Here is a 24,819-nt window from a genome sequence, read left to right as displayed (position 1 = left end):
CAATCAAACATGTTTGTACTGTATACTTACGATAACGTTTAGTGCAAAAGGGATTAGCTACATTGTGCAGAATTAAAACATTTCGAGCGTTAGAACGCCATTCCATATCATAGTTCCACCCATCCCATTTTTGCTTCCGGATGGCCTTGACTTTTTTTTTTTTTTTACCCAAGCTGCATTTCTCACGTTTAGCAAACTTGACAGGTGAACTATTGTATTAATGACTGGTTTACATTTTAAAACAATATTGTTGAATGTCACATTAAAACAGAATTCAACTGATTACACTTCAACACATTAACTTTCCAGCTAGCCAACTAATGGCAGGAACCTACAGCAATGCATGTTGTGAGTCCCATTTTTTTTTTTTTCATTTTCTGAAGATGTTGAAAAGCTATTTATCTGGCAAATTCAAAACATGTTTAATCTAAATGGTTTGGATGGATAGTGATTGAAATTGATGTTATTCTGTAAGTGACAAAGTTAGCTAGCCTAACATGTCTGATAGCATCATGTTAACTCAGCCCGCCCCTTCAGCACTGTAGCAACTAGAGAGCTTTGCGCTGCTGTGGTTGCCATCGTCTCTCGGATGATGGCGGCGACACCGAATCTCTACCGTGGCGAATTCGAATAACAATAATTAAGTTAGAAACATATTTAAATCGGATTGTAACGTTGCATATTAGTGCTAAGGCGGTCAACACATACTGGTTTCGAATATTGAAGGAAACGGGTCCGGTAAGTGTTCATTTGCGGCAGGGTTTTGCGAACACGAGTCCGCGAAAGAAAGAGGAACGCTAATTTTGCAGGGAGAGAGTCTGGCGTCTCTGCTTTCTCCGCCATTTTGTGACAACAAGAAGCAGAACACGATAACCGACAGGTAGCTAACGTTAGCTGAACATTTTTGGTTAAACAGTTTAAGGCGATGCACATTTTATACATTTACTTGAGATCATCCTTAAAAGTAGGTAAAATATCGTTAGACTGAATTCCAAGGTAGCTCGTAAGTCTGACGTGGGCCAAATGTGAGGTGTTAGTTATTTTGTTTTCTTATCGAGACATGCGAACGTTAGCTAATGTAACAGTTGGCTGGCCATTGCGTATTATCCTGCTAATAAATGTTTTAAAATAAAACAAACACATATGAATGGAATTGCTATCACGTTTATCGATTATAACAAAGAATCAGAGTTGTAATAGAAGTCCGGTTTTAACTAGCTAACGTTAGGTGTCTAAACGTAACGTTAGCCAGTTAAGCTAGAACAGTAGCAAACTAGCTAATGTTACGTGTTGTGGATTTGCACTGTTAACGTGGGAGATGCATGAGGACTAGCTAGCTAACGTTAGAACTAAAGCAAACAAAGAGAATGGATGAGACTGACACAAGCACATTCGAATATTTGAATACTTCAAGCTTACTATCAACTGCAGCTAGTTGGTTTATTATGGTAACAATAGCAATTTCGCTAGCTAGTTAACATAATCCTTCTAGAGAGAATTTATAAACATGCCACTTTTTATACAGCACCGACCGGACGTGACTTTTTCGCAGTAGTTTAGAATAACTAGCTTAATAGCATGGTTAGCGAAAATGGTCTCTAACCCATTATTTTATACCTTAATGCCCATAGCTTGTTACGAAAAGTAACTTCCAGAATATTTGCTTGATCTGCTGTAGCAGCTCATGTATCATTTTTTGAATGGCTTGCTCTTGAAACTTCAACTCAATTAATTGGTACTTTTACTTCCCTTTCAGAACTCAGAATGACAAATGAGGAACCTCTTCCAAAGAAGGTGAGAGGGTGCCTCTATATGTTAACCAAGATTCCAGTATTGACAAGTTATATGCAGCTAAAGCCAATAACTTGCTGACTCTTTCCCATCTTCATTCAGGTTCGCCTCAGTGAATCTGACATGAAGACCCTGACCAGAGAGGAACTGTGTGTGAGGTAAATAGATAACACTATTGTTAGATGGGGGAGGGTGGGATGATTGTTTCTGTTTGGATGTGATAACAAGTGTGTTCATGTTTACTATTGGTCCTTTAGGTGGAACCAACATGAAGCCTACGTCCAGATCCTGGAGGCAAAATATGCTGATCTGAATTGTAAGTGCCCCAAACAATGTAGGCCTACTCCAACATTTTACCAAGTCATCATTCAATACAATAAGAGTGTCAGCTGTTGATAGGAAAGGATTATCCTATGTTTTTAGTGGTAGGCTTTGGGTATCAGTTTCGCATTTTAGAAGAACACATACCCACACTTAACACCTTTTTTAAGTTTGTTTTTGTTTAGGTGTTGATGGCTCCTTTTCAGTTGACACAGGTTAACTGTGCGTTGTTTCTCTCCTCTCAGCGAACGATGTGACTGGACTGAAGGAGTCTGAGGAGAAGCTGAAGCAGCAGCAGCAGGAGGCGTCACGCAGGGAGAACATCCTAGTCATGCGGCTCGCAACCAAGGAGCAGGAAATGCAAGAGTGTACAGTAAGTATCCCACTGCAATACTTCCTGCTGTTTTTCTAAATGAGGGGACTAGGGGATATGTAGGCCTATTTTAGTAACCAAATGTTTGTCATGCAGTAGACCTCAACCTTTTGGATATAAGTGTAGGTATTGACCTTAGTCCAAGTCCTATTCCCAAGCTGTACTGGGAATCGGGGGTGCAGTATAGCAGAGTTTCCACCATATCAATGGTTTGTCAATAGTTTACTCCTCCCCGCTCGCCCCAAGTCTTTAATGTCATACTCCTGATGGAAACAAAATAACACTAGCGCTTACATTAACATAAAACACTGGCCACTAGGGCTGGGAATTGCCAGGTACCTCACGATACAATATTATTGCGATACTTGGGTGCGGATACAATTTGTATTGTGATTCTATAATTTTTTTTTATTGCGATTCGATGTTCAAAACATATTGCTTACCATATGTCTGCTGCAGAGGGACAAGAGTCTTAAACTAGTTTTGATCAGTCATGGAAATAATTGCTGAAAACATATTGACTCCCTATTTAAAAAGATGATGGGAGAACAAGCTTTGAAGTAACTACTTTTAGGTCCGTTTACAGCCAAGGTGCGCAAAATAATACGATATTGTCAAAATGATACAATGTATCGTAAAATAATGTTTTTTTTTAAATGATATCCCTAATATGTAACTGTATCGATTCCCCCGCCCCCCGCCCCATATCACTAAGGCTCCTGAAGTCTTGCTTGTCAGACCTCTCACTCTCTGAATGACTGCATAGCGGCTCACTCAACAGAAAATGCCATTCCTTCTGTCGGGCAACTAAGTTCAATCAAACTGACTTGGCCAGTTTGGTGCATAAGATGTTACGCAGAGTTATAGTGTACAAGATGAGTCCAGTCCCACACTTAGGCTAATCATCCCAAAGCTGTCTTTCACGCTGTAGTTTAACAGGAGGGTGTCTTTTGAAAGCAACCTATTTTCAATAATGATTTACAAAGTTGAATAAATAGCGTGTAAGCATGACTTTGTTCAGCTACAGTAATGGGGACTGTGCTTTTGTAGCTCAATTATTAGACACATCCATTGCCTCTTGTGTAAATTAAGTCAATGTATTTTTAACTTTCAGAAGCTTAAGGAGGGATTTTCTAAATTGGGTTTGTGCTTGTGCCTTTATTGACACTTATCTCTTTCAACCTGCAGACCCAGATCCAGTACCTCAAGCAAGTCCAGCAACCCAGTGCCGCCCAACTGCGCTCATCAATGGTAGACCCGGCCATCAACTTATTTTTCCTCAAAATGAAGGGAGAACTGGAACAGACTAAAGACAAACTGGAGCAGGCCCAAAATGAACTGAGTGCCTGGAAATTTACACCAGATAGGTAAAGACAATCAAAATAACTCCCCCCTCCTCCTCCCACCCCCACAAAAAAGTCAAGACCTCCTCACACCCCCCACCCCCTCTGCAGGCATGCAGGAATCATGGTGGGGGGGGATGGCTGAGAAATGCTGTACTCACCACAAGACTCAGACTTTACCAAATACACAAAAAACAAACTGCCATCCATGTTTTGTGTACTCTTTTACTGTCCCCCAGCCACATATCACATAATCTAAACTGAATGAAAAAAACAGTATGGTCAGGTGACACTTGTGTTTCAGCTCTCTCACCTCACCGTCCAGGGGCCCTGAAGGAGTCGGGACTGTTCCTGAAGAGGTGGTCACGTCCGACACGGATATGCCTCCCACCGCCCCTCTCTCAGCCCAAGCCAGACAGTTACCTTATTAAATGAGGGGGGTTGTTATGGTGGAGATTGAGGCAGTCTTGGGCAAACTGCCGGAGCAGGGAGAGCACCCCTAGCCTAAATAACCAATTGAACATTTAAAGACAATGCCCCGCTAGCTAAAGACATTTAAGTGGAAAACGCCACACCCATACCCACTAGTGCTCCTGAGACTCTAAGACTCTTGGACAGATTGTAGAATACAATGAAAATACTGTGGGAAAGGTTCAAGGATAAACTGTAAGACTTTCTAGGGAGGAGCCAGTAGAATGTTTAAGACTCTGGGGGAGGAGCCAGACCCTCAGTCCAGAATTGACTATGGTTGAGGCGTGGCGTGAGTGAGGGTCTGATTGCCTGTGTCTTTGAGCATGGGCCCACATATGGGTAGAGTGTATTTACATGTTTTATTTTGTGAGTTGCCTCTTATGTTTCTGTTTCATTTACTTTCCTCTTTTTGATTCTCTTAAATACTCTTGCACTGCAGTGTGTCAGACATTTGCTCTGTTTGATTTGGTGACCTTGAAAAAAAAGAACATTGAGTAGGCTACATTATTTTGACGCTTGATGTTTCCAAATTGTTCATTGTAAAATGTACACACTGCAGTTGGTGCTTGAGTGATATTTTCTCATAATGATTTCAAATGTGTGAAACAAGTAATGTTACCACTTCATGAGAATGTATTTATTCAGTCCAATATGATATTGTTCTTTATGTATTTATGTTGTTGACTTCACACTACCTCCCCCCTAGCAACCGTAAACCTTTTTACGGGGGGTTCAATTCCAGTTAACATTTCACGGATGTCATTAATTGGAAAAATTGTAATTTATCGGCAATATGCAATTCATTGATTGGTTTTTCAATTCCAAACAGAGCAATAAACAGCCATGGATATCTGGCCATCAATATAGTTACAACACTCGTGGTGGGAACAACCCGTAAAATTACTATTATGCTGTATTCACCACAAGACTCCAACAATGATGGGTATGATCCATTGGAAGTAGTTTTCTTAAAAGCAACATTTTACGTTTTTGATGGCAAGCAAGAAGAATTGATACCCCTTGACCTTTTCAGGTAGCATCCAGAGTAACACGATTGTGTGTTTTCTAATCGTTTAGACTTCAAATCCACTATCAGCTGCTCATCCAGTTTCTCCTAAGAATGTCTGGTTTTTATTTTTCCAATACCTGGCTAACGTCATTCTATTGATGGTCAAAAATACTTGTTCGAAGTGGTACAGCTGAATGCAACATCCTTGTCAGACAATGCATTGTCAAGTATTACGAAAAGTAATCTCAAATCTCATCGGTTGCCTCTCACAGTTCATTTTCAATAGTATGATTTTCACACATGCTTCTGGAACCAGTGTCCAAGCTGCTGTGTTTTTAGGAAGTATCTATGGTCTGTTGCGACATGCAGTGTTCCTAGGTTTTAAGTGACGTGGTGACTTCTGAAGTTGATTTCTCTGGCTGCCATGGTTCCTCTGAAATGTCAATGCAATTTAAGCATGTGTTTTCCTTGTTTAAAAGAGTCAGCAGAGGATGCTTTGCAGTGGTTAGTGCATTATTACCTCAGGTGATCTTATCCAAGTTGCTGACTGAGTAATACTCACACCATTAGAAGCTGGTCGGTTGTGACAGACTAGGTTTTCTTTGGGTCTAATTTGCTGTTGAAAGTACAATTTGGGTGTGTAGAAACCAAATGTACGGTTGCTGTAATTGGGTACTTTAACTTAGTTCTGTACTACCTGTAGTAGTAAAATGTGCATGGGATACTCAAAAGGTAAAGGTACTGCTGCTGCATAAGAATGTTGTTTTATCGGAATGTGCATCTGCTATCGTTGCTGGTATCCTTTGCCAAGTCCAAACGGTCTCTGGTATCTGTAACTACTACTTTGGAAAATGGAAACTTGCTGTATGGATAGGCAAGATTCATAGTGTTAGTGGATGGGTTTTTTTTCAGTCGTTCTGCACATCAGAAGATCTCAATGTGGTACCTGCAATGTTAAACACCTCTTAAAGCAATGTGAGGTGATCTGATAATCTACAGAGCTTGACTGCATAAATTATAACCTGGAACACCACCATAGTGACCACCTAGTTAGGTCACTGGACTGATTGGGCTGTCCTTGCCTGAGGGTGGCATTTGGCTGTGCCCTGGGTCATTGTGTGATGTGAGGCCTGTCTCCCTTGCAGCCAGACGGGGAAGAAGCTAATGGCCAAGTGCCGGATGCTGATCCAGGAGAACCAGGAGTTGGGGAGGCAGCTGTCCCAGGGACGTATCGCCCAGTTGGAGGCAGAGCTGGCCCTGCAGAAGAAGTACAGCGAGGAGCTCAAGAGCAGCCAAGACGGTGAGAACACAACAGCCCACATCCATCTACTCAGACCTGGGTTCAAATAGTATCCATAAAAAAATGTAAGCTTTAATTAAATATTAACTTTCAGCACAGTGAAGGCCCATGTGTGCTTTGTAGCTCCCCAGGTTATTAATCTGTGCTACAGTAAAGTGTGGTCTGTAACCTCTGCATTGGAGGAGCAATATGCTCCTCTGCGTGCAGGAGCTTTTGTTAAGGCATTTGTTAGACATGTTTCTAATATTCAGTGTATTTTCAGTGTAAAAAATAAATGTTAGCCCCAGGTAAATGAAGGCAGTCTTTCTTTCTTGAACCTGACTGCGTCCCATCTCCCTATATTCTGACTTGTGTCTTTGTCTGTTTTCATCCCTCCCAGAGTTGAACGATTTCATCATCCAGCTGGATGAGGAAGTAGAAGGCATGCAGAGCACCATCCTGGTCCTCCAGCAGCAGCTCAGGGAGACCCGTCAGCAGCTCTCCCAGAACCCAGCTCAGGCTGCCTCTGCCGGGGCAGGCCCCAGCAGGACTTCACCCTCTGCCGAGCCCCCCAGCCAGCCCGAGCAGCCCTCCGCCCAAGCCGGGAAAGACTGCGGAAGGGTCTCCAACGGCCCAAGCAACGGCAGCTCGTCCTCCCAGGGGGGTGCGGCGACCACCCCCAGCCTGTACCGCGAGGTCAGCAGCACAGAGGAAGACTTTCCCCCATCCCCCATGGTCTCCAGCCCCGGTGAGGGCGAGACGAAACTCTCCAACCACTCAGAGGAGGCAGCGGGGGGCCAGACTGGTGGCAGTGCAGGGGGTACAGCAGCAGGGGGGTTCGGGAGCCAGCTGAGCACAGGGTATGAGAGCGTGGACTCCCCGACGGGCAGCGAAACGTCCCTGACACAGCACTCGAACGACACAGACTCCAACACCGACCCCCACGAAGACAAGTCTGCCCTGGTCGTCAAGGGGAACAGGACTGCGGGGTCGCGGCAGGCTCAGAACGGCCTGAGCGCGAGCAGTGGCACAGTTTTGTAATGTACTTTATAATAACACGTCATTTGTCTTTTTCTTTTTATACGAGACACAAACGCATAGTTGGTAAAACAGAACTGCTGTCCAGAACTTTTCCTCCTTTGCCTATCGTGATACCTCTTCCACAATTTAAAGAAAATAATTGCATTGCTAAACAGGAACATTACGTGAAATGAATTAATGTATGTGCATATGACTTGAGTTTTGTATGATTCAAGCTAGATCTTTTTTTTCTTTGGTCTCTTGGTTATTTGAACATGTTGCTTAACGTTCTTGTTTGAACTCTTGACAAACTCAAATGATCAAGCATCTGGTGTTGTAGTCATGCTCAATAAAAGTCAAACCACAGTTCACTTTAGTAGCTTTGCAATGTTAAATGATATCTTTTAGATGTTGACTTTTATTTTTTTTAATCCTTGGCAAATACATTTCTGTTTGACAATGTGTGTTGTTTCTACGCGATGTACCTTGAATTCATTATTCTGACTTCCATCCTTCTCATGTACTGACCAAATATCAATAAAGACTTTTAATATGGTATTGAAATGGATTTTTCTAATCCCTCTGAACATATGTAAAACCTTTCTTGAATTAAATTGAAATATATTTCCTATATTCTAGTGAAGCAGATGGTTATCAAGTTCAATTTTGTTTATTAGTTAAGTACAGTGCCTTCGGCAAGTATTCCGACCCGTTAACTTTCTCCACATTTTGTTACATTACAGCCTTATTTTAAAATGGATGAAATAAACCATTTAAATAATCCACACAATACCCCTTAATGACAAAGTGGAAACAAGTTGGTTGAAATTTTTGCAAATGTATAAATAAAATCTGGTACCTTATTCACACCGTCTGCCATGAGACAAAGTTGAGCGCAGGTGCATCCTGTTTCGTTTGATCATTCTTGAGATGTTTCTTCAACTTGTTTGGAGTCCACCTGTGGTAAATTCAATTGATTGGACAAGCGCACACCCCGTCTATATAAGGTCCCACAGTTGACAGTGCACGTCAGTGCAAAAACCAAGCCATGAGGTCAAAGGAATTGTCCGTAGAGCTCTGAGACAGGATTGTGTATTTTTGCAGCATTGAAGGTCCCCAATAACACAGTGGCCTCCATCATTCTTAAATGGAATAAATTTGGGACTACCAAGGGAGGTGACCAAGAACCCGATGGAAACTCTGACAGAGTTCTAGAGTTCCTCTGTGGAGATGGGAGAACAACCATCTCTGCAGCACTCCACCAATGAGGCCTTTTTGTTAGTGTCCAGATGGAAGCCACTCCTCAGTAAAAGGCACATGACAGCCCACTTGGTGTTTGCCAAAAGGCACATAAAGACTCTCAGACTGGAGTCTCCTCAGAGGAGGAAGGGGAGGACCATCCCTCAGTGAATTTCATAAAAATGGTAAAACATTAAAAAAGTGATCATTTTTAGAGAAAACTACTAAATATAGTCACATCACCAACTAATTGATTAAAACACTATTTTGTGGGTCCTCCAGAGTGGAGCAGTGGTCTAAGGCACTGCATCCCAGTGCTTGAGGTGTTACTACAAACCCGAGTTTGACACAGGGAGACCCATCAGGCAGCTGTACAATTGGACCAGCTTTGTGAGTGTTTGGCCGGTCGGAATGTCTTACTCCGATAACGCGCTAGCGACTCGTGTGAAGGGCTGGGCGCATGCGCACTGACAAGGTTGTTGGTTTCCTCCAACACATTGGTGCAACTGGCTTCCGGGTTAAGCGAGCAGTGTGTCAAGAAGCAGTGTGGCTTGGCAGGGTTGTGTTTCGGAGGACGCAAGGATCTTGACCTTCGCCTCTCCTGAGTCTGTACAGGAGTTGTAGCAATGGGAAAAGACTGTAATTGGATATCACAAAGAACAAATATACATATTTTGCAAAGGTCTACAGTAGCCTCAACAGCACTCTGTAGGGTAGCACTATGGTGTAGCCAGAGGACAGCTAGCTTCCATCCTCTTCTGGGTACATTGACTTCAATACACAACCGAGGAGGCTCATTGTTCACACCCCCTTCCATAGACTTAGACAGTAATTATGACAACTTCCTGAGGACGTCCTCCAACCTATCAGAGCTCTTGCAGCATGAACTGGCATGTTGTCCACTCAATCAAAGTATCAGATAATGTATCTAGCACTGAAAGCATAAGCTACAGCTAGCTAGCACTGCAGTGCATAGCATGTGGTCAGCAGTTGACTCAAAGAGAGAGAAAGACAGTAGTTGAGCAGTTTAACAAATTCATTTCTTCCAAAAAAAGGAGAAGCAAGAGAGAAATAGAGAGAGTCATTGTTTTTCAGTTTCAGTTAGCTAGCAAATGCAGCTAGCTAGTTTAGCCTACTGAAACACCCTTCTCAAACAGAGGTGTGTTATGTTAGCTAGCTGGCTATGACTTTCCAACACAACACTGGAACTCTTCCAAGTCTAGGTAAGCTTTTGGTTTGACTAATTTATTGCCACCGGGGCCCCCCGGTGTAACAGCTTACTGACTGTACACTGTAATGTTACTGCAGGATTGAAGCTTTAGTTTTATTAGCTATGCTGACGATGACGTTATTTTACTAATGTGCACCTAAGTGGTTAAACGGCACTGACCGCCACTGCGCTCAGACCATAAGAAACAAGATTCTCTGTTCTGGTGAAACCAAGACTGAACTCTTTGGCCTGAATGCCAAGCGTCACGCCTGGAGGAAACATGGCACCATCCCTACGGTGAAGTATGGTGGTGGCAGCATCATGCTGTGGGGATGTTTTTCCGCTGCAATACTGGGAGACTAGTCAGGATCGAGGCAAAGATGAACTGAGCAAAGTACAGAGAGATCCTTGATGAAAACCTGCTCCAGAGCGCTCAGGACCTCAGACTGGGGTGAAGGTTCACTTTCCAACAGGACAACGACCCTAAGCACACAGCCAAGACAACACTGGAGTGGCTCCGGGACAAGTCTCGGCATGTCCGGACTTGAACATCTCTGGAGAGACATGAAAATAGCCCGTGCAGCAATACTCCCCAGCCAACCTGACATACCTTGAGAGGATCTGCAGAGAAGAATGGGAGAAACTCCCCAAATACTGGTGTGCCAAGCTTGTAGCGTCATACCCAAGAAGACTCAAGGCTGTAATCGCTGCCTAAGGTGCAAAGTACTGAGTGAAGGGTCTGAATTCTTATGTAAATGTGATATTTCGGTTTGATATTTTATTCAAGTTAGCAAACATTTCTAAAAACCTGTTTTTGTTTTATCATTACAGGGTATTGTGTGGAGATTGATGAGGGGGAAAAAACGTTTTAATACATTTTAGAATACGGCTGTATCCAAACAAAATGTGGAAAAAGTCAGACATTCCGAAGACACTGAACATGTAATATATGTGTGGAGTACACAGTGCAACAAAACGCTTACTTGCAGGTTCACCACTCGACAATGCAACAACAATAGAAAAATGAATGAAAGGGTACTAAAAAATAATTGCTGAATTCATTTTTGCAAAACATTTAATACAAGAAGGCACTCGAATGAATTAAAGTGGGATATTTACACATGCTGTTGAATTGTGCAATAGATTGTGCAATAAGAAATAGGCATTGTGCAATTATATAAAGTCCAGTAGCATCAGTCATGGAGTGTGTGTAGCGTGTGAGTGTTTGTGTACATGTGTGGCAAGGTGCAGGGAGCCAGCGCAAGAGACTTGTGCCGGCGGTCAGTCCTGGTTCAAGAGTTCAGTGGTCTGTGCAAGAGACCTGTCCCAGTTCAAGAGTTCAGTGGTCTGGTGGCTTGCGGGTATGCCTCGCTGTCTCTGAGCCTGGATGTCTGGGACCTGATGCTCCGGTACCGTCTGTCAGATGGAAGGAGCAGTTACCGTACTAGGCTGTGATGCAACTGGTCGGGGCGCTCTCAATGGTGCTGCAGTAGAATTTGAAGAGGACCCAGGGAGGCATGCCAAATGTATTCAGCCGCCTGAGAAAGTGGGGTGCCGTTGTGCTTTCTTGACCAGGCCAGTGGTGTTTTCTGTCTATGTGAGGTTCTCGGTGATGGGGACGCTGAGGAACCTGAAGCTGCTGACTCTTTCCACTGCACTCTCGTTGATGTGGATTAGGGCGTGTCCTCCTCACTGCTTCCTGAAATCGACAATCAATTCCTTTGTTTTGCTGACGTTGAGGGAAGGGTTGTTGTCTTGCCACAACACTGCCAGATCTCTGACCTCCTCCCTGTAGGCTGACTCTTCGTTGTCAGTTATCAGGCCTACAACAGTAGTGTACTGTCGTCAGCATCTTGATGTCTGGTCTGATCTGGTCTTGTCTGAGACGCCGAAGCTTCCCACCATTAGCTCTGACAAATTGAAAACTCTAGTCATTGGCGACTCCATTACCCGCAGTATTAGACTTAAAACGAATCATCCAGCGATCATACACTGTTTACCAGGGGGCAGGGCTACCGACGTTAAGGCTAATCTGAAGATGGTGCTGGCTAAAGCTAAAACTGGCGAGTGTAGAGAGTATAGAGATATTGTTATCCACGTCGGCACCAACAATGTTAGGATGAAACAGTCAGAGATCACCAAGCGCAACATAGCTTCAGCGTGTAAATCAGCTAGAAAGATGTGTCGGCATCGAATAATTGTCTCTGGCCCCCTCCCAGTTAGGGGGAGTGATGAGCTCTACAGCAGAGTCTCACAACTCAATCGCTGGTTGAAAACTGTTTTCTGCCCTTCCCAAAAGATAGAATTTGTAGATAATTGGCCCTCTTTCTGGGACTCACCCACAAACATGACCAAGCATGACCTGCTGAGGAGTGACGGACTCCATCCTAGCTGGAGGGGTGCTCTCATCTTATCTACCAACATAGACAGGGCTCTAACTCCTCTAGCTCCACAATGAAATAGGGTCCATGCCAGGCAGCAGGCTGTTAGCCAGCCTGCCAGCATAGTGGAGTCTGCCACGAGCACAGTCAGTGTAGTCAGCTCAGCTATCCCCATTGAGACCGTGTCTGTGCAAAACTAAACATGGCGGTGTTCGCCTTAGCAATCTCACCAGGATAAAGACCTCCTCCATTCCTGTCATTATTGAAATATATCATGATACCTCACATCTCAAAATAGGGCTATGGTAGATCCCTTACTTCAAAGGCAATTATAGTCAATGAATTAATCACTGATGGCCTGACTGAAACATGTCTTAAGCCTGATGAATTTACTGTGTTAAATGAGGCCTCACCTCCTGGATACACGTGTGACCATATCCCCCGTGCATCCCGCAAAGGCGGAGGTGTTGCTAACATTTACAATAGCAAATTTCAATTTCCCCCCCAAAAAATGACGCTTTCGTCTTTTGAGCTTCTAGTCATGAAATCTATGCAGTCTACTCAATCACTTTTTATAGCTACTGTTTACAGGCCTCCTGGGCCATATACAGCGTTCCTTATTGAGTTCCCTGAATTCCTGTCGGACCTTGTAGTCATAGCAGATAATATTCTAATCTTTGGTGACTTTAATATTCACATGGAAAAGTCCACAGACCCACTCCAAAAGGCTTTCGGAGCCATCATCGACTCAGTGGGTTTTATCCAACATGTCTCTGGACCTACTCACTGTCACAGTCATACTCTTGACCTAGTTTTGTCCCATGGAATAAATGTTGTGGATCTTAAGATTTTTCCTCATAATCCTGGACTATCCGACCACCATTTTATTACATTTGCAATTACAACAAATAATCTGCTCAGACCCCAACCAAGGAACATCAAAAATCGTGCCATAAATTCACAGACAACACGAAGATTCCTTGATGTCCTTCCAGACTCCCTCTGTCTACCCAAGGATGCCAGAGGACAAAAATCAGTTAACCACCGAACTGAGGAACTCAATTTAACCTTGCGCAATACCCTAGATGCAGTTGCAACCCTAAAAACTAAAAACATTTCTCATAAGAAACTAGCTCCCTGGTATACAGAAAATACCTGAGCTCTGAAGCAAGCTTCCGGAGAATTGGACCGGAAATGGCGCCACACCAAACTGGAAGTCTTCCGACTAGCTGAAAGACATTACCGTGCCATATCGAAGAGCCCTTACTGCTGCTCGATCATCCTATTTTTCCAACTTAATTGAGGAAAATAAGAACAATCCAAAATTCATTTTTTATACTGTCGCAAAGCTAACTAAAAAGCAGCATTCCCCAAGAGAGGATGGCTTTCACTTCAGCAGTGCTAGCCTCCCTACACTGGCTTCCTGTCAAAGCAAGGGCTGATTTCAAGGTTTTACTGCTAACCTACAAAGCATTACATGGGCTTGCTCCTACCTATCTCTCTGATTTGGTCCTGCCGTACATACCTACACGTACGCTATGGTCACAAGACGCAGGCCTCCTAATTGTCCCTAGAATTTCTAAGCAAACAGCTGGAGGCAGGGCTTTCTCCTATATAGCTCAATTTTTATGGAATGGTCTGCCTACCCATGTGAGAAACGCAGACTCGGTCTCAACCTTTAATTCTTTACTGAAGACTCATCTCTTCAGTGGGTCATATGATTGAGTGTAGTCTGGCCCAGGAGTGTGAAGGTGAACGGAAAGTCTCTGGAGCAAAGAACCGCCCTTGCTGTCTCTGCCTGGCCGGTTCCCCTCTTTCCACTGGGATTCTCTGCCTCTAACCCTATTACAGGGGCTGAGTCACTGGCTTACTAGGGCTCTTTCATACCGTCCCTAGGAGGGGTGCGTCACTTGAGTGGGTTGAGTCACTGATGTGATCTTCCTGTCTGGGTTGGCGCCCCCCTTGGGTTGTGCCGTGGCGGAGATCTTTGTGGGCTATACTCGGCCTTGTCTCAGGATGGTAAATTGGTGGTTGAAGATATCCCTCTAGTGGTATGGAGGCTGTGCTTTGGCAAAGTGAGTGGGGATATATCCTTCCGGTTTGGCCCTGTCCGGGGGTGTCATCAGATGGGGCCACAGTGTCTCCTGACCCCTCCTGTCTCAGCCTCCAGTATCTATGCTGCAGTAGTTTATGTGTTGGGGGGCTAGGGTCAGTTTGTTATATCTGGAGTACTTCTCCTGTCCTATCCGGTGTCCTGTGTGAATTTAAGTATGCTCTCTCTAATTCTCTCTTTCTCTCTTTCTTTCTCTCTCTCGGAGGACCTGAGCCCTAGGACCATGCCTCAGGACTACCTGACATGATGACTCCTTGCTGTCCCCAGTCCACTTGGCTGTGCTGCTGCTCCAGTTTCAACTGTTCTGCCTGTGATTATTATTATTTGACCATGCTGGTCATTTATGAACATTTGAACATCTTGGCCATGTACTGTTATAATCTCCACCTGGCACAGCCAGAAGAGGACTGGCCACCCCACATAGCCTGGTTCCTCTAGGTTTCTTCCTAGGTTTTGGCCTTTTTATGGAGTTTTTCCTAGCCGCCGTGCTTCTACACCTGCATTGCTTGCTGTTTGGGGTTTTAGGCTGGGTTTCTGTACAGCACTTTGAGATATCAGCTGATGTACGAAGGGCTATATAAATAAATTTGATTTGATGGAGTTGGTGTCATGCTTCACCACGCAGTCATGGGTGAACATAGAGTACAGCAGTGGGCTGAGGACACATCCCTGGGGGGGCCCAGTGTTGAGTCAGAGTGGGGGTGCCAATCCTCACAGCCTGTGGTAAGCCCGTCAGGAAGTCCAGGATCCAGTTGCAGAGGGTGGTTTCGAGACTCAGTGACAAGCGTGGAGGGAACAATGGTGTTGAATGCTGAACTTTAGTCAATAAACAGCATTCTTACATAGGTGTGATAGGGCCGTGTGGATAGCAATGAAGATGGAAGCTTCCGTAGATCTGTTGGAAAGGTAGGTAAATTGGAATGGGTTCATTGTGTCTGGCATGCTGGCTTTGATGTGTTCCATGACCAGCCTCTCGCACCACTTCATGATGACGGGGGAGACTGCAACGGGGCAATAGTCAATTAGGCATGCCACTGTGGTGTTCTTGGGCACTGGAACGATGGGTGTGGTCTTGAAGCATGTGGGGACTACAGCCTGTCCCAGAATACGCCTGCCAGCTGGTCGGTGTACACTCTGAGGACGCGGCCAGGGACGCCATCTGGGCCGGCGGCTTTGTGAGTATTCAGTCTCTTGAGAGTTTTCCTCATGTCAGCCTCAGAGATCAGAAGCAACTGGTCTTCCGAACCAGCAAGAGTCTTCCAGGGTTGCTCGATGTTGGTGGCCTCAAAGCGAGCATAGAATGTTTTGTAACCTTGTCTGGGATGGGCAGACATCACACAGCTGGATTTGCCTTTGTAGTCCGTAATAGCATGTAGTCCTTGCCAGGTGTTGTGTGTCTAAGCTGTCGTATTGTGATTCCAGTTTGAGTCTATGTTGTCTTATTGAATCCCTAATGGATTCCCGGAGCTTGTACCTGCTCGCCTTGTATGCATCGTGTCATCAGTTTGCTTTGCTGACATTGAATGCTGCAGTACGGGCTGTCAACATGGCACAGATTTCTCTGTTCATCCAGATTTGTTGGTTTGGGTATATCCAGATTATTTCTGTGGGTACAACATCATCAATTTTTTTTAAATACTTGTGACTGATGTGTAGTGGATGAATAGTGGGTAAATAAATCCTTGAACATATTCCTATCAGTATTCTCAAAACAGTCCAGGAGCATTGAATCCCCTCACTCCGTCCAGTGTCTCTCTGTTGGATATTTAATTTTATAGATAATGTATGGTCATTAAACAAATTAATTATACATTTCCATATGTCTAAAGTTTGAATGTACAGACTAAGCTACAGACAGTGAAGTTACAGCCTTGTTTGCTGCCAAGTGTCTGAAGTCATCCTAGTCATTCGGTGGTGCTGTCTACAAATATCTGTCTCACTGCTACTGCCAAGGCTCTTCTTGCTCGTTGCCCAAAAAAATGATCTCTTTAGTCATTCAAATCGATCAACATGCTTAGACTTGGGAATCTCAGGCTGGAATTTTGAAAGTTGAATGATGAGATGGAGTTATGTTGGAATGACACAGGGCCGCTAGCGAAGCCAAGGGAGGAGGAATATTGAGACAGGGTCAAGGAAATGTGGATTTCGGAGGAGGAATGGAGGAGGAATAAGAGGAAGAAGAGGTTGTAGAGAATGAGGAAAGCAGAGGTTGAATCTAAGTTTGATGAAGATGGTGAGAAAATGGGAGATGGTGTGTCAAAGAAGACTGGGGTCAAGTTCAAACAGAGTAAAACATCAGCTAGACCGAGCTCTGGAGGTCAAATGGAAGTGAATGAGGGAGATTTAACCTGTTGCGACGAGCAATCCCGTAAGCTCATTACCATAATGCAACATTAACTATTCATGAAAATCCCAAATGAAATGAAATAAATATATTGGCTCTCAAGCTTAGCCTTTTGTTAACAACACTGTCATCTCAGATTTTCAAAATATGCTTTTCAACCATAGCAAAACAAGCATTTGTGTAAGAGTATTGATAGCTAGCATAGTATTAAGCCTAGCATTCAGCAGGCAACATTTTCACAAAAACAAGAAAAGCATTCAAATAAAATAATTTACCTTTGAAGAACTTCGGATGTTTTCAATGAGGAGACTCTCAGTTAGATAGCAAATGTTCCGTTTTCCAAAAATATTATTTGTGTAGGAGAAATCGCTCCGTTTTGTTCATCACGTTTGGCTGAGAAAAAAACCCAAAAATTCAGTCACCAAAACGCCTAACATTTTTCCAAATTAACTCCATAATATCCACAGAAACATGGCAAACGTTGTTTAGAATCAATCCTCAAGGTGTTTTTCACATATTTATTCGATGATAAGTCATTAATGGAAGTTTTGTTTCTCCTCTGAATCACATGGGAAAATACATGCAGCTGGAGATTACGCACCAATTTCGACGGAGGACACCAGGCGGACACCTGGTAAATGTAGTCTCTTATGGTCAAATCTTCCAATGATATGCCTACAAATACGTCACAATGCTGCAGACACCTTGGGGAAACGACAGAAAGTGTAGGCTCGTTCCTGGCGCATTCACAGCCATATAAGGAGACATTGGAACACAGCGCCTCAAAAATCTGGCTCACTTCCTGTTTGAAGTTTCATCTTGGTTTCGCCTGTAGCATTAGTTCTGTGGCACTCACAGACAATATCTTTGCAGTTTTGTAAACGTCAGAGTGTTTTCTTTCCAAAGCTGTCAATTATATGCATAGTCGAGCATCTTTTCGTGACAAAATATCTTGTTTAAAATGGGAACGTTTTTTTATCCATAAATTAAAAGAGCGCCCCCTATATCCAAGAAGTTAAGTGAGGTGGAAGGTGTGGTGAAGAGCTCAGAGCCCAAGCCTTGCTTCGATGGGCATGGTTATGATAAAGAGGACTTTGGCCCAGTGGGAGTGAGATTCTTTGAGAAAGTTGATCCAGGCCTATTGGCTGATCCATATAGAGACGTGTTAATTGTTTAGCAACAAAACTGATGCATGCGCAACTGGGGAAAAACAGAAGGGGTTGTCTTAGATTGTATACAACATGAAAACTATATTTAGTCTCTAATGTGTTTTGTAAACATAAATACATTTGCGCAATGAGCACTTGTTGTCTCTCAAATATCTAATTACAGTTGTTGGTTAGCTTGTGAATTTGAGCCATATTAACATGTCATGAAATCAGTCAAAACACCTCAAAACAAGACATGGTACACTACATGACCAATAGTATGAGGACACCTGCTCTTCGAACATCCCATTCCAAAATTGCTGCGGGGTCTTGCTTCCATTCAGCCACGAGCATTTTTTTTATTTATTTTTTTATTTTACCTTTATTTTACTAGGCAAGTCCAAACGCTCTAACCACTAGGCAACTCTGCCGCCCCTCATTAGTGAGGTTGGTCACTGATGTTGGAAAATTAGGCCTGGCTCGCAGTCTGTGTTCCAATTCATCCCAAAGGTGTTCGATGGGGTATACTGTAGCATTAAGATTTCCCTTCACTGGAACCATGAAAACAGCCCCAGACCATTATTCCTGCTCCACCAAACCTTACAGTTGGCACTATGCATTCGGGCAGGTAGCATTCTCCTGGCGTCCGCCAGTCCATTGGACTGCCAGGTTGTGAAGTATGATTTGGGACGGCTGGTAGCCTAGTTTTTAGAGCGTTGGGCCAGTAACCGAAAGGTTGCTGGAACGAATCCCAGAGCTGACAAGGTAAAAAATCTGTCCTTCTGAAGGCAGTTAACCCACTGTTCCCCGGTAGCCGTTATTGTAAATAATAATTTGCTCTTAACTGACTTGCCTCGTTAAATAGAGGTTAAATAATAAAATACAAATGATTCATCACTCCAGAGATATGCATTTCCACTGCTCTGGGGTCCAATGGCAGCGAGTTTTACACCACTCAAGCTGACGGCTTGTCATTGCGCATGGTGATCTAAGGCTTGTGTGCGGCTGCTCAGCCATGGAAACCCATTTCATGAAGCTATTGTGCATTTCATAAACAGTCATTGTGCTGACGTTGCTTCCAGAGGCAGTTTGGAACTCAGTTGAGTGTTGCAACCGAGGACAGACGACTTTTACACACTACACACTTCAGCACTCGGCGGGCTCGTTCAGTGGGTTTGTGTGGCATACCACTTTGCAAGTGAACCATTGTTGCTCCTAGACGTTTCCACTTCACAATAACAGCACTTACAGGTGACCGGCAGCTCTAGCAGGGCAGAAATTTGACTAACTAACTTGTTGGAAAGGTGGCATCACAGGACGGTGCCACGTTGAAGGTAACTGAGCTCTTCAGTATGGCCATTCTACTGCCAATGTTTGTCTATGATAATTGTATGTACTGTACACAGCTGTATACACCTGTCAGCAATGGGTGTGGCTGAATAGCTGAATCCAATTTGAAGGGGTGTCCACATACCTTTGTGTATATAACGTATTTCAATATCTTACATTGTCAATTGATTTCCCTTTCCTACCCCCTACTCCAGGTTTGGATGAATCAGACCCTCAAGACTGCCATTGGCAAGTCCTTTGTCGGTTACCAGGAACGGTGGAGGACAACCTGAAGGTAATTTTCTTTGCATACAACATCAGCATCCAGGCTTCCACTGCTGTATGGGCAGGAGCCGAAGCTGAGGTAAACAATGCAATTGTACATGAAATTATTGCATATACTGTAGTCTTTAAAAATTGTGATTGACTTAGAGTTGTTGTTTGTCTATTGCTATTTTTGTATAATGTACTTTCAGATCACTGAATCCCGCCTGATGTGGTGGAAGATCAGATGCCTCACAAGTCCTCAACTGGCAGCTTCATTAAATAGTACCCGCAAAACACCAGTCTCAACGTCAACAGTGAAGAGGCGACTCAGGAATGCTGGTCTTCTAGGCAGGGTTGCGAAGAAAAATCCATAGCTCAGACTGGCCAATAAAAATAAAATATTAAATTGGGCAAAAGAACACAGATACTGGACAGAGGAACTCTGCCTAGAAGGCCAGCATCCCGGAGTCGCCTCTTCACATGTTGACGTTGAGACTGGTGTTTTGCGAGTACTATTTAATGAAGCTGCCAGTTGAGGACTTGTGAGGCATCTGTTTCTCAAACTAGACACTCTAATGTACTTTCCCTCTTGCTCAGTTGTACACCGGGCCTCCCACTCCTATTTTATATTCTGGTTAGTGCCAGTTTGCACTGTTCTGTGAAGGGAGTAGTACACAACATTGTACGAGATCTTCAGTTTCTTGGTAATTTCTCACTTGGAATAGCCTTCATTTCTCAGGACAAGAATAGACTGATGAGTTTCAGAAGAAAGTTCTTTGTTTCTGGCCATTTTGAGGCTGTAATCGAACCCACAAATGCTGATGCTCCAGATACTCAATTAGTCTAAAGAAGTCCAGTTTCATTGCTTCTTTAATCAGTTTTCAGCTGTGTTAACATAATTGCAAAAGGGTTTTCTAATGATCAATTCATCTTGTAAAATGATAAACTTGGATTAGCTAACACAATGTGCCATTGGAACACAGGAGTGACGGTTGCTGATAATTAGCCTCTTTATGCCTATATAGATATAACATAAAACATCTGCCGTTTCTAGCTACAATTGTCATTTATAACATTAACAATGTCTACACTCTATTTCTGATAAATTTGACGTTATTCTAATGGACACAAAATTTGCTTTTCATTCAAAAACAAGGACATTTTTACGTGACCCCAAACTTCTGAACGGTAGTGTGTTTTTCAGCACTTTTTCATGAACATCACCGAAAAATCTTTTTTTTGGCCCTGTCCGGCATGCCGCTAGTTCGGCATGACGGAGACACCGTTTCTGGGTCACGAATTTGAAACAGATTTTTCAGCACTTTTTCATGAACATGGCCCTACATTTTTTAAAGCCCTATCCGCCTTGCCGCTTATTCGGGATGACGTGAGACACTGTTTCTGGGACACGAATTTGAAACTTATTTTTCAGCAATTTTTCATGAACATGGCTGAAAATATTTGTTCAGGCCCTGTCCGGTATGCAACTAGTTTGGCATGATAGGAGACACCGTTTCGAATTTGAAAGAAATTTTCCAGCACTTTTTCATGGCCATGGCCCAATCGCTTTGTTTAACCCTCCGATGCCCTCGGGTCATTTTGACCCAACCTGACACTGTTGGCCTTGGGTCATTTTGACCCCACACAGTGTTGACCCTCCCGCTGTCCTTGGGTCATTTTGACCCAACACTGTGACCTGGCACTGTGTTGATTAACGAAAATATGTGCTGAAAAATATTTTTCCAATTCAGATTCAGAACAGGTGAGACACTAGAAGCAAACAAAAATATTTTTGACAATGTTCATGAAAAAGTGCTGAAAAATATGTTGCAAATTCATGACCTAGAAAAGGTTTCTCCCGTCATGTCGGAGCTGAATATCCATGTCGTCATTCAGCCACGATTCTGTGAAGCATAGGATATTACAGTTTTTGATGTCCCCGTTGGTAGGATATTCGTGATCGTACCTCGTTTAGTTTATTGTCCAATGATTGCACGTTGGCGAGTAATATTGACGGTAATGGTAGCTTTCCTAGTTGTCTTCTGCGGGTCCGGACGAGGCATCCGGCTCTTCGTCCTCTGCGTCGCTTCCTTTTGCGAATAATTGGGACGTCTGCCCTGTGGGGTGCTTGGAGAATATCGTTCTTCAACAACAACAAGCAGGGCTCACACGATGTTCATGGAAAAGTGGTGAAAAAAATGTTTCAAATTTGTGACCCAGAAACGGTGTCTCACGTCACCCTAATTTAGCGGCAAGCTGGAAAGGGCCTAAAAAAAAAAAAAATTCAATGTTCATGAAAAGTGGTGAAAAATATGTTTCAAATTCGTGACCCAGAAACGGTGTCTCACGTCATCCCGAATTAACGGTAAGCCGTATAGGTCTTAAAAAATGTTTGGCCATGGCCATGAAAAAGTGCTGACAAATATGTTTCAACTTCGTGACCCAGAGACGGTATCTCACGTCATCCCGATCTAGCGGCAAGTCGGATAGAAGAGATTGGGCCATGTTCATGAAAAAGTGGTGAAAAATATGTTTCGAATTCGTGATCCAGAAACGGTGTCTCCCATCATGCCGAATTAGCGGTAAGCCGGATAGGGCTTAACCCTCCCGCTGTCCTTGGGTCATTTTGACCCAACCCGACACTGTGTTGTCCTGGGGTCATTTTGACCACACAGTGTTGACTCTCCCGCTGTCCTTGGGTCACACAGTGGCCTTTTGGCTATTTCAGTTCCATGTCATGTTAGCACCCCCTAGCGGTGACAATTGAAACAACATGATTCAGAAACAACACATTCTCTGAGTTGTGGACTGTGTGCATTTTGGGTATGGATTCAACATTCCCTGGGTTGTGAAGACGACCATGGATACTTCTTAGAAATTGTAACCGCAAAAGGAAAGACATACAAGTTAACGCTTGATAAGTCTGGGTTTGAGCTTGAGACCGGTATACACTTCACCACCATGAGAGGTTTGCTGCACGACATGAGCACGGTTGAAAAGGTGAACTTTGTGACAAGAGCCTTTCCTACGATGCAAGAGCTCTGCAGGAGCAAGATTGAGAAGGATGGAGCAGGAGGAGACGATGGGAGATGGAAATTCATCCAGCCGTGTCTGTTTTATCCAACCAGGGCTCATTCAACCAACCGTGGCTAGTTTATCCTTTCTAGCGCAGGCATTCCACTAGCGACTCACCTCAACAACATCCAGTGAAATTGCAGAGAGCGAAATTCAAACTACAGAAATATAAATATTTAACATTCATGAAAATAAATGTGTAATACATCAAAATAAAGCTTAACTTAAGTAATTCTGTGTGATTAGCTAGTTAGTAAATAATTAATGAAGCCAATTTGTAGATCGCTGATTCATCATTTATGCTAGGGTTCGTGCAGATATTCAAGAGCTTTGCAACATTCAGAATGAGACTGATGAGGTAATAAGAATGAATGATTTGACCTGTGACTGATATAAGAGATATGTATATCTTAGAGTTTAGAAGGGAGATAGTAGCTCGTTAAATAACTTTTCCCGTGGTGTCCCAGATTACTACTTACAGTGCCTTGTGAAAGTATTCGGCCCCCTTGAACTTTGTTACCTTTTGCCACATTTCAGGCTTCAAACATAAAGATATAAAACTGTATTTGTTTGTGAAGAATCAACAACAAGTGGGACACAATCATGAAGTGGAACGACATTTATTGGATATTTCAAACTTTTTTAACAAATCAAAAACTGAAAAATTGGGCGTGCAAAATGATTCTGCCCCTTTACTTTCAGTGCAGCAAACTCTCTCCAGAAGTTCAGTGAGGATCTCTGAATGATCCAATGTTGACCTAAATGACTAATGATGATAAATACAATCCACCTGTGTGTAATCAAGTCTCCGTATAAATGCACCTGCACTGTGATAGTCTCAGAGGTCCGTTAAAAGCGCAGAGAGAATCATGAAGAACAAGGAAAACACCAGGCAGGTCCGAGATACTGTTGTGAAGAAGTTTAAAGCCGGATTTGGATACAAAAAGATTTCCCAAGCTTTAAACATCCCAAGGAGCACTGTGCAAGCGATAATATTGAAATGGAAGGAGTATCAGACCACTGTAAATCTACCAAGACCTGGCCATCCCTCTAACCTTTCAGCTCATACAAGGAGAAGACTGATCAGAGATGCAGCCAAGAGGCCCATGATCACTCTGGATGAACTGCAGAGATCTACAGCTGAGGTGGGAGACTCTGTCCATAGGACAACAATCAGTCGTATATTGCACAAATCTGGCCTTTATGAAAGAGTGGCAAGAAGAAAGCCATTTCTTAAAGATATCCATAAAAAGTGTTGTTTAAAGTTTGCAACAAGCCACCTGGGAGACACACCAAACATGTGGAAGAAGGTGCTCTGGTCAGATGAAACCAAAATTGAATTTTTTGGCAACAATGCAAAACGTTATGTTTGGCGGAAAAGCAACACAGCTCATCACCCTGAACACATCATCCCCACTGTCAAACATGGTGGTGGCAGCATCATGGTTTGGGCCTGCTTTTCTTCATCAGGGACAGGGAAGATGGTTAAAATTGATGGGAAGATGGATGGAGCCAAATACAGGACCATTCTGGAAGAAAACCTGATGGAGTCTGCAAAAGACCTGAGACTGGGATGGAGATTTGTCTTCCAACAAGACAATGATCCAAAACATAAAGCAAAATCTACAATGGAATGGTTCAAAAATAAACATATCCAGGTGTTAGAATGGCCAAGTCAAAGTCCAGACCTGAATCCAATGAGAATCTGTGGAAAGAACTGAAAACTGCTGTTCACAAAATGCTCTCCATCCAACTGAGCTCAAGCTGTTTTGTAGGGAGGAATGGGAAAAAATTTCAGTCTCTCAATGTGCAGAACTGATAGAGACATACCCCAAGCGACTTACAGCTGTAATCGCAGCAAAAGGTGGCGCTACAAAGTATTAACTTAAGGTGGCTGAATAATTTTGCACGCCCAATTTTTCAGTTTTTGATTTGTTAAAAAAGTTTGAAATATCCAATAAATGTCATTCCACTTCATGATTGTGTCCCACTTGTTGTTGTTCTTCACAAAAAAATACAGTTTTATATCTTTATGTTTGAAGCCTGAAATGTGGCAAAAGGTCGCAAAGTTCAAGGGGGCCGAATACTTTCGCAAGGCACTGTAAT

The 24,819-nt window shown here is 43.3% G+C and overlaps 1 protein-coding gene across 3 annotated transcripts; it reads left to right on the top strand.

Annotated features, from left to right (window-relative positions):
* Positions 1-185: 185 nt before the first annotated feature.
* LOC118398387 (pre-mRNA-splicing regulator WTAP-like) lies at positions 186-8,165 on the top strand. 3 transcript variants are annotated; one of them, XM_035793668.2, is made up of 8 exons: positions 186-348; positions 1,757-1,794; positions 1,894-1,949; positions 2,049-2,107; positions 2,358-2,485; positions 3,674-3,852; positions 6,454-6,608; positions 6,988-8,165. In XM_035793668.2, the coding sequence occupies exons 2-8, from the start codon at positions 1,765-1,767 to the stop codon at positions 7,626-7,628; spliced, it is 1,248 nt and encodes a 415-aa protein (XP_035649561.1). In that variant the 5' UTR covers positions 186-348; positions 1,757-1,764; the 3' UTR covers positions 7,629-8,165. The 3 variants fall into 3 exon arrangements, with proteins under 3 accessions (XP_035649561.1, XP_035649559.1, XP_035649560.1); XM_035793666.2 differs by lacking the exon at positions 186-348 and adding an exon at positions 526-738; XM_035793667.2 differs by lacking the exon at positions 186-348 and adding an exon at positions 526-880.
* Positions 8,166-24,819: the final 16,654 nt, after the last annotated feature.

The sequence above is a fragment of the Oncorhynchus keta genome, chromosome 19 (assembly GCF_023373465.1).
Source record: "Oncorhynchus keta strain PuntledgeMale-10-30-2019 chromosome 19, Oket_V2, whole genome shotgun sequence".
In the NCBI taxonomy this organism is placed as follows: domain Eukaryota; kingdom Metazoa; phylum Chordata; class Actinopteri; order Salmoniformes; family Salmonidae; genus Oncorhynchus; species Oncorhynchus keta.
This window is presented reverse-complemented; position numbering and strand designations above follow the sequence as displayed.

What these genes read in the sequence shown, in the direction of transcription:
- LOC118398387 (XM_035793668.2), top strand. Translation starts at nt 1,765, where the DNA reads ATGACAAATGAGGAACCTCTTCCAAAGAAG. An exon ending in AGGAACCTCTTCCAAAGAAG is followed by an intron (nt 1,795 to 1,893) that starts GTGAGAGGGTGC and finishes ATCTTCATTCAG; the next exon opens with GTTCGCCTCAGTGAATCTGA. An exon ending in TGGAAATTTACACCAGATAG is followed by an intron (nt 3,853 to 6,453) that starts GTAAAGACAATC and finishes TCTCCCTTGCAG; the next exon opens with CCAGACGGGGAAGAAGCTAA.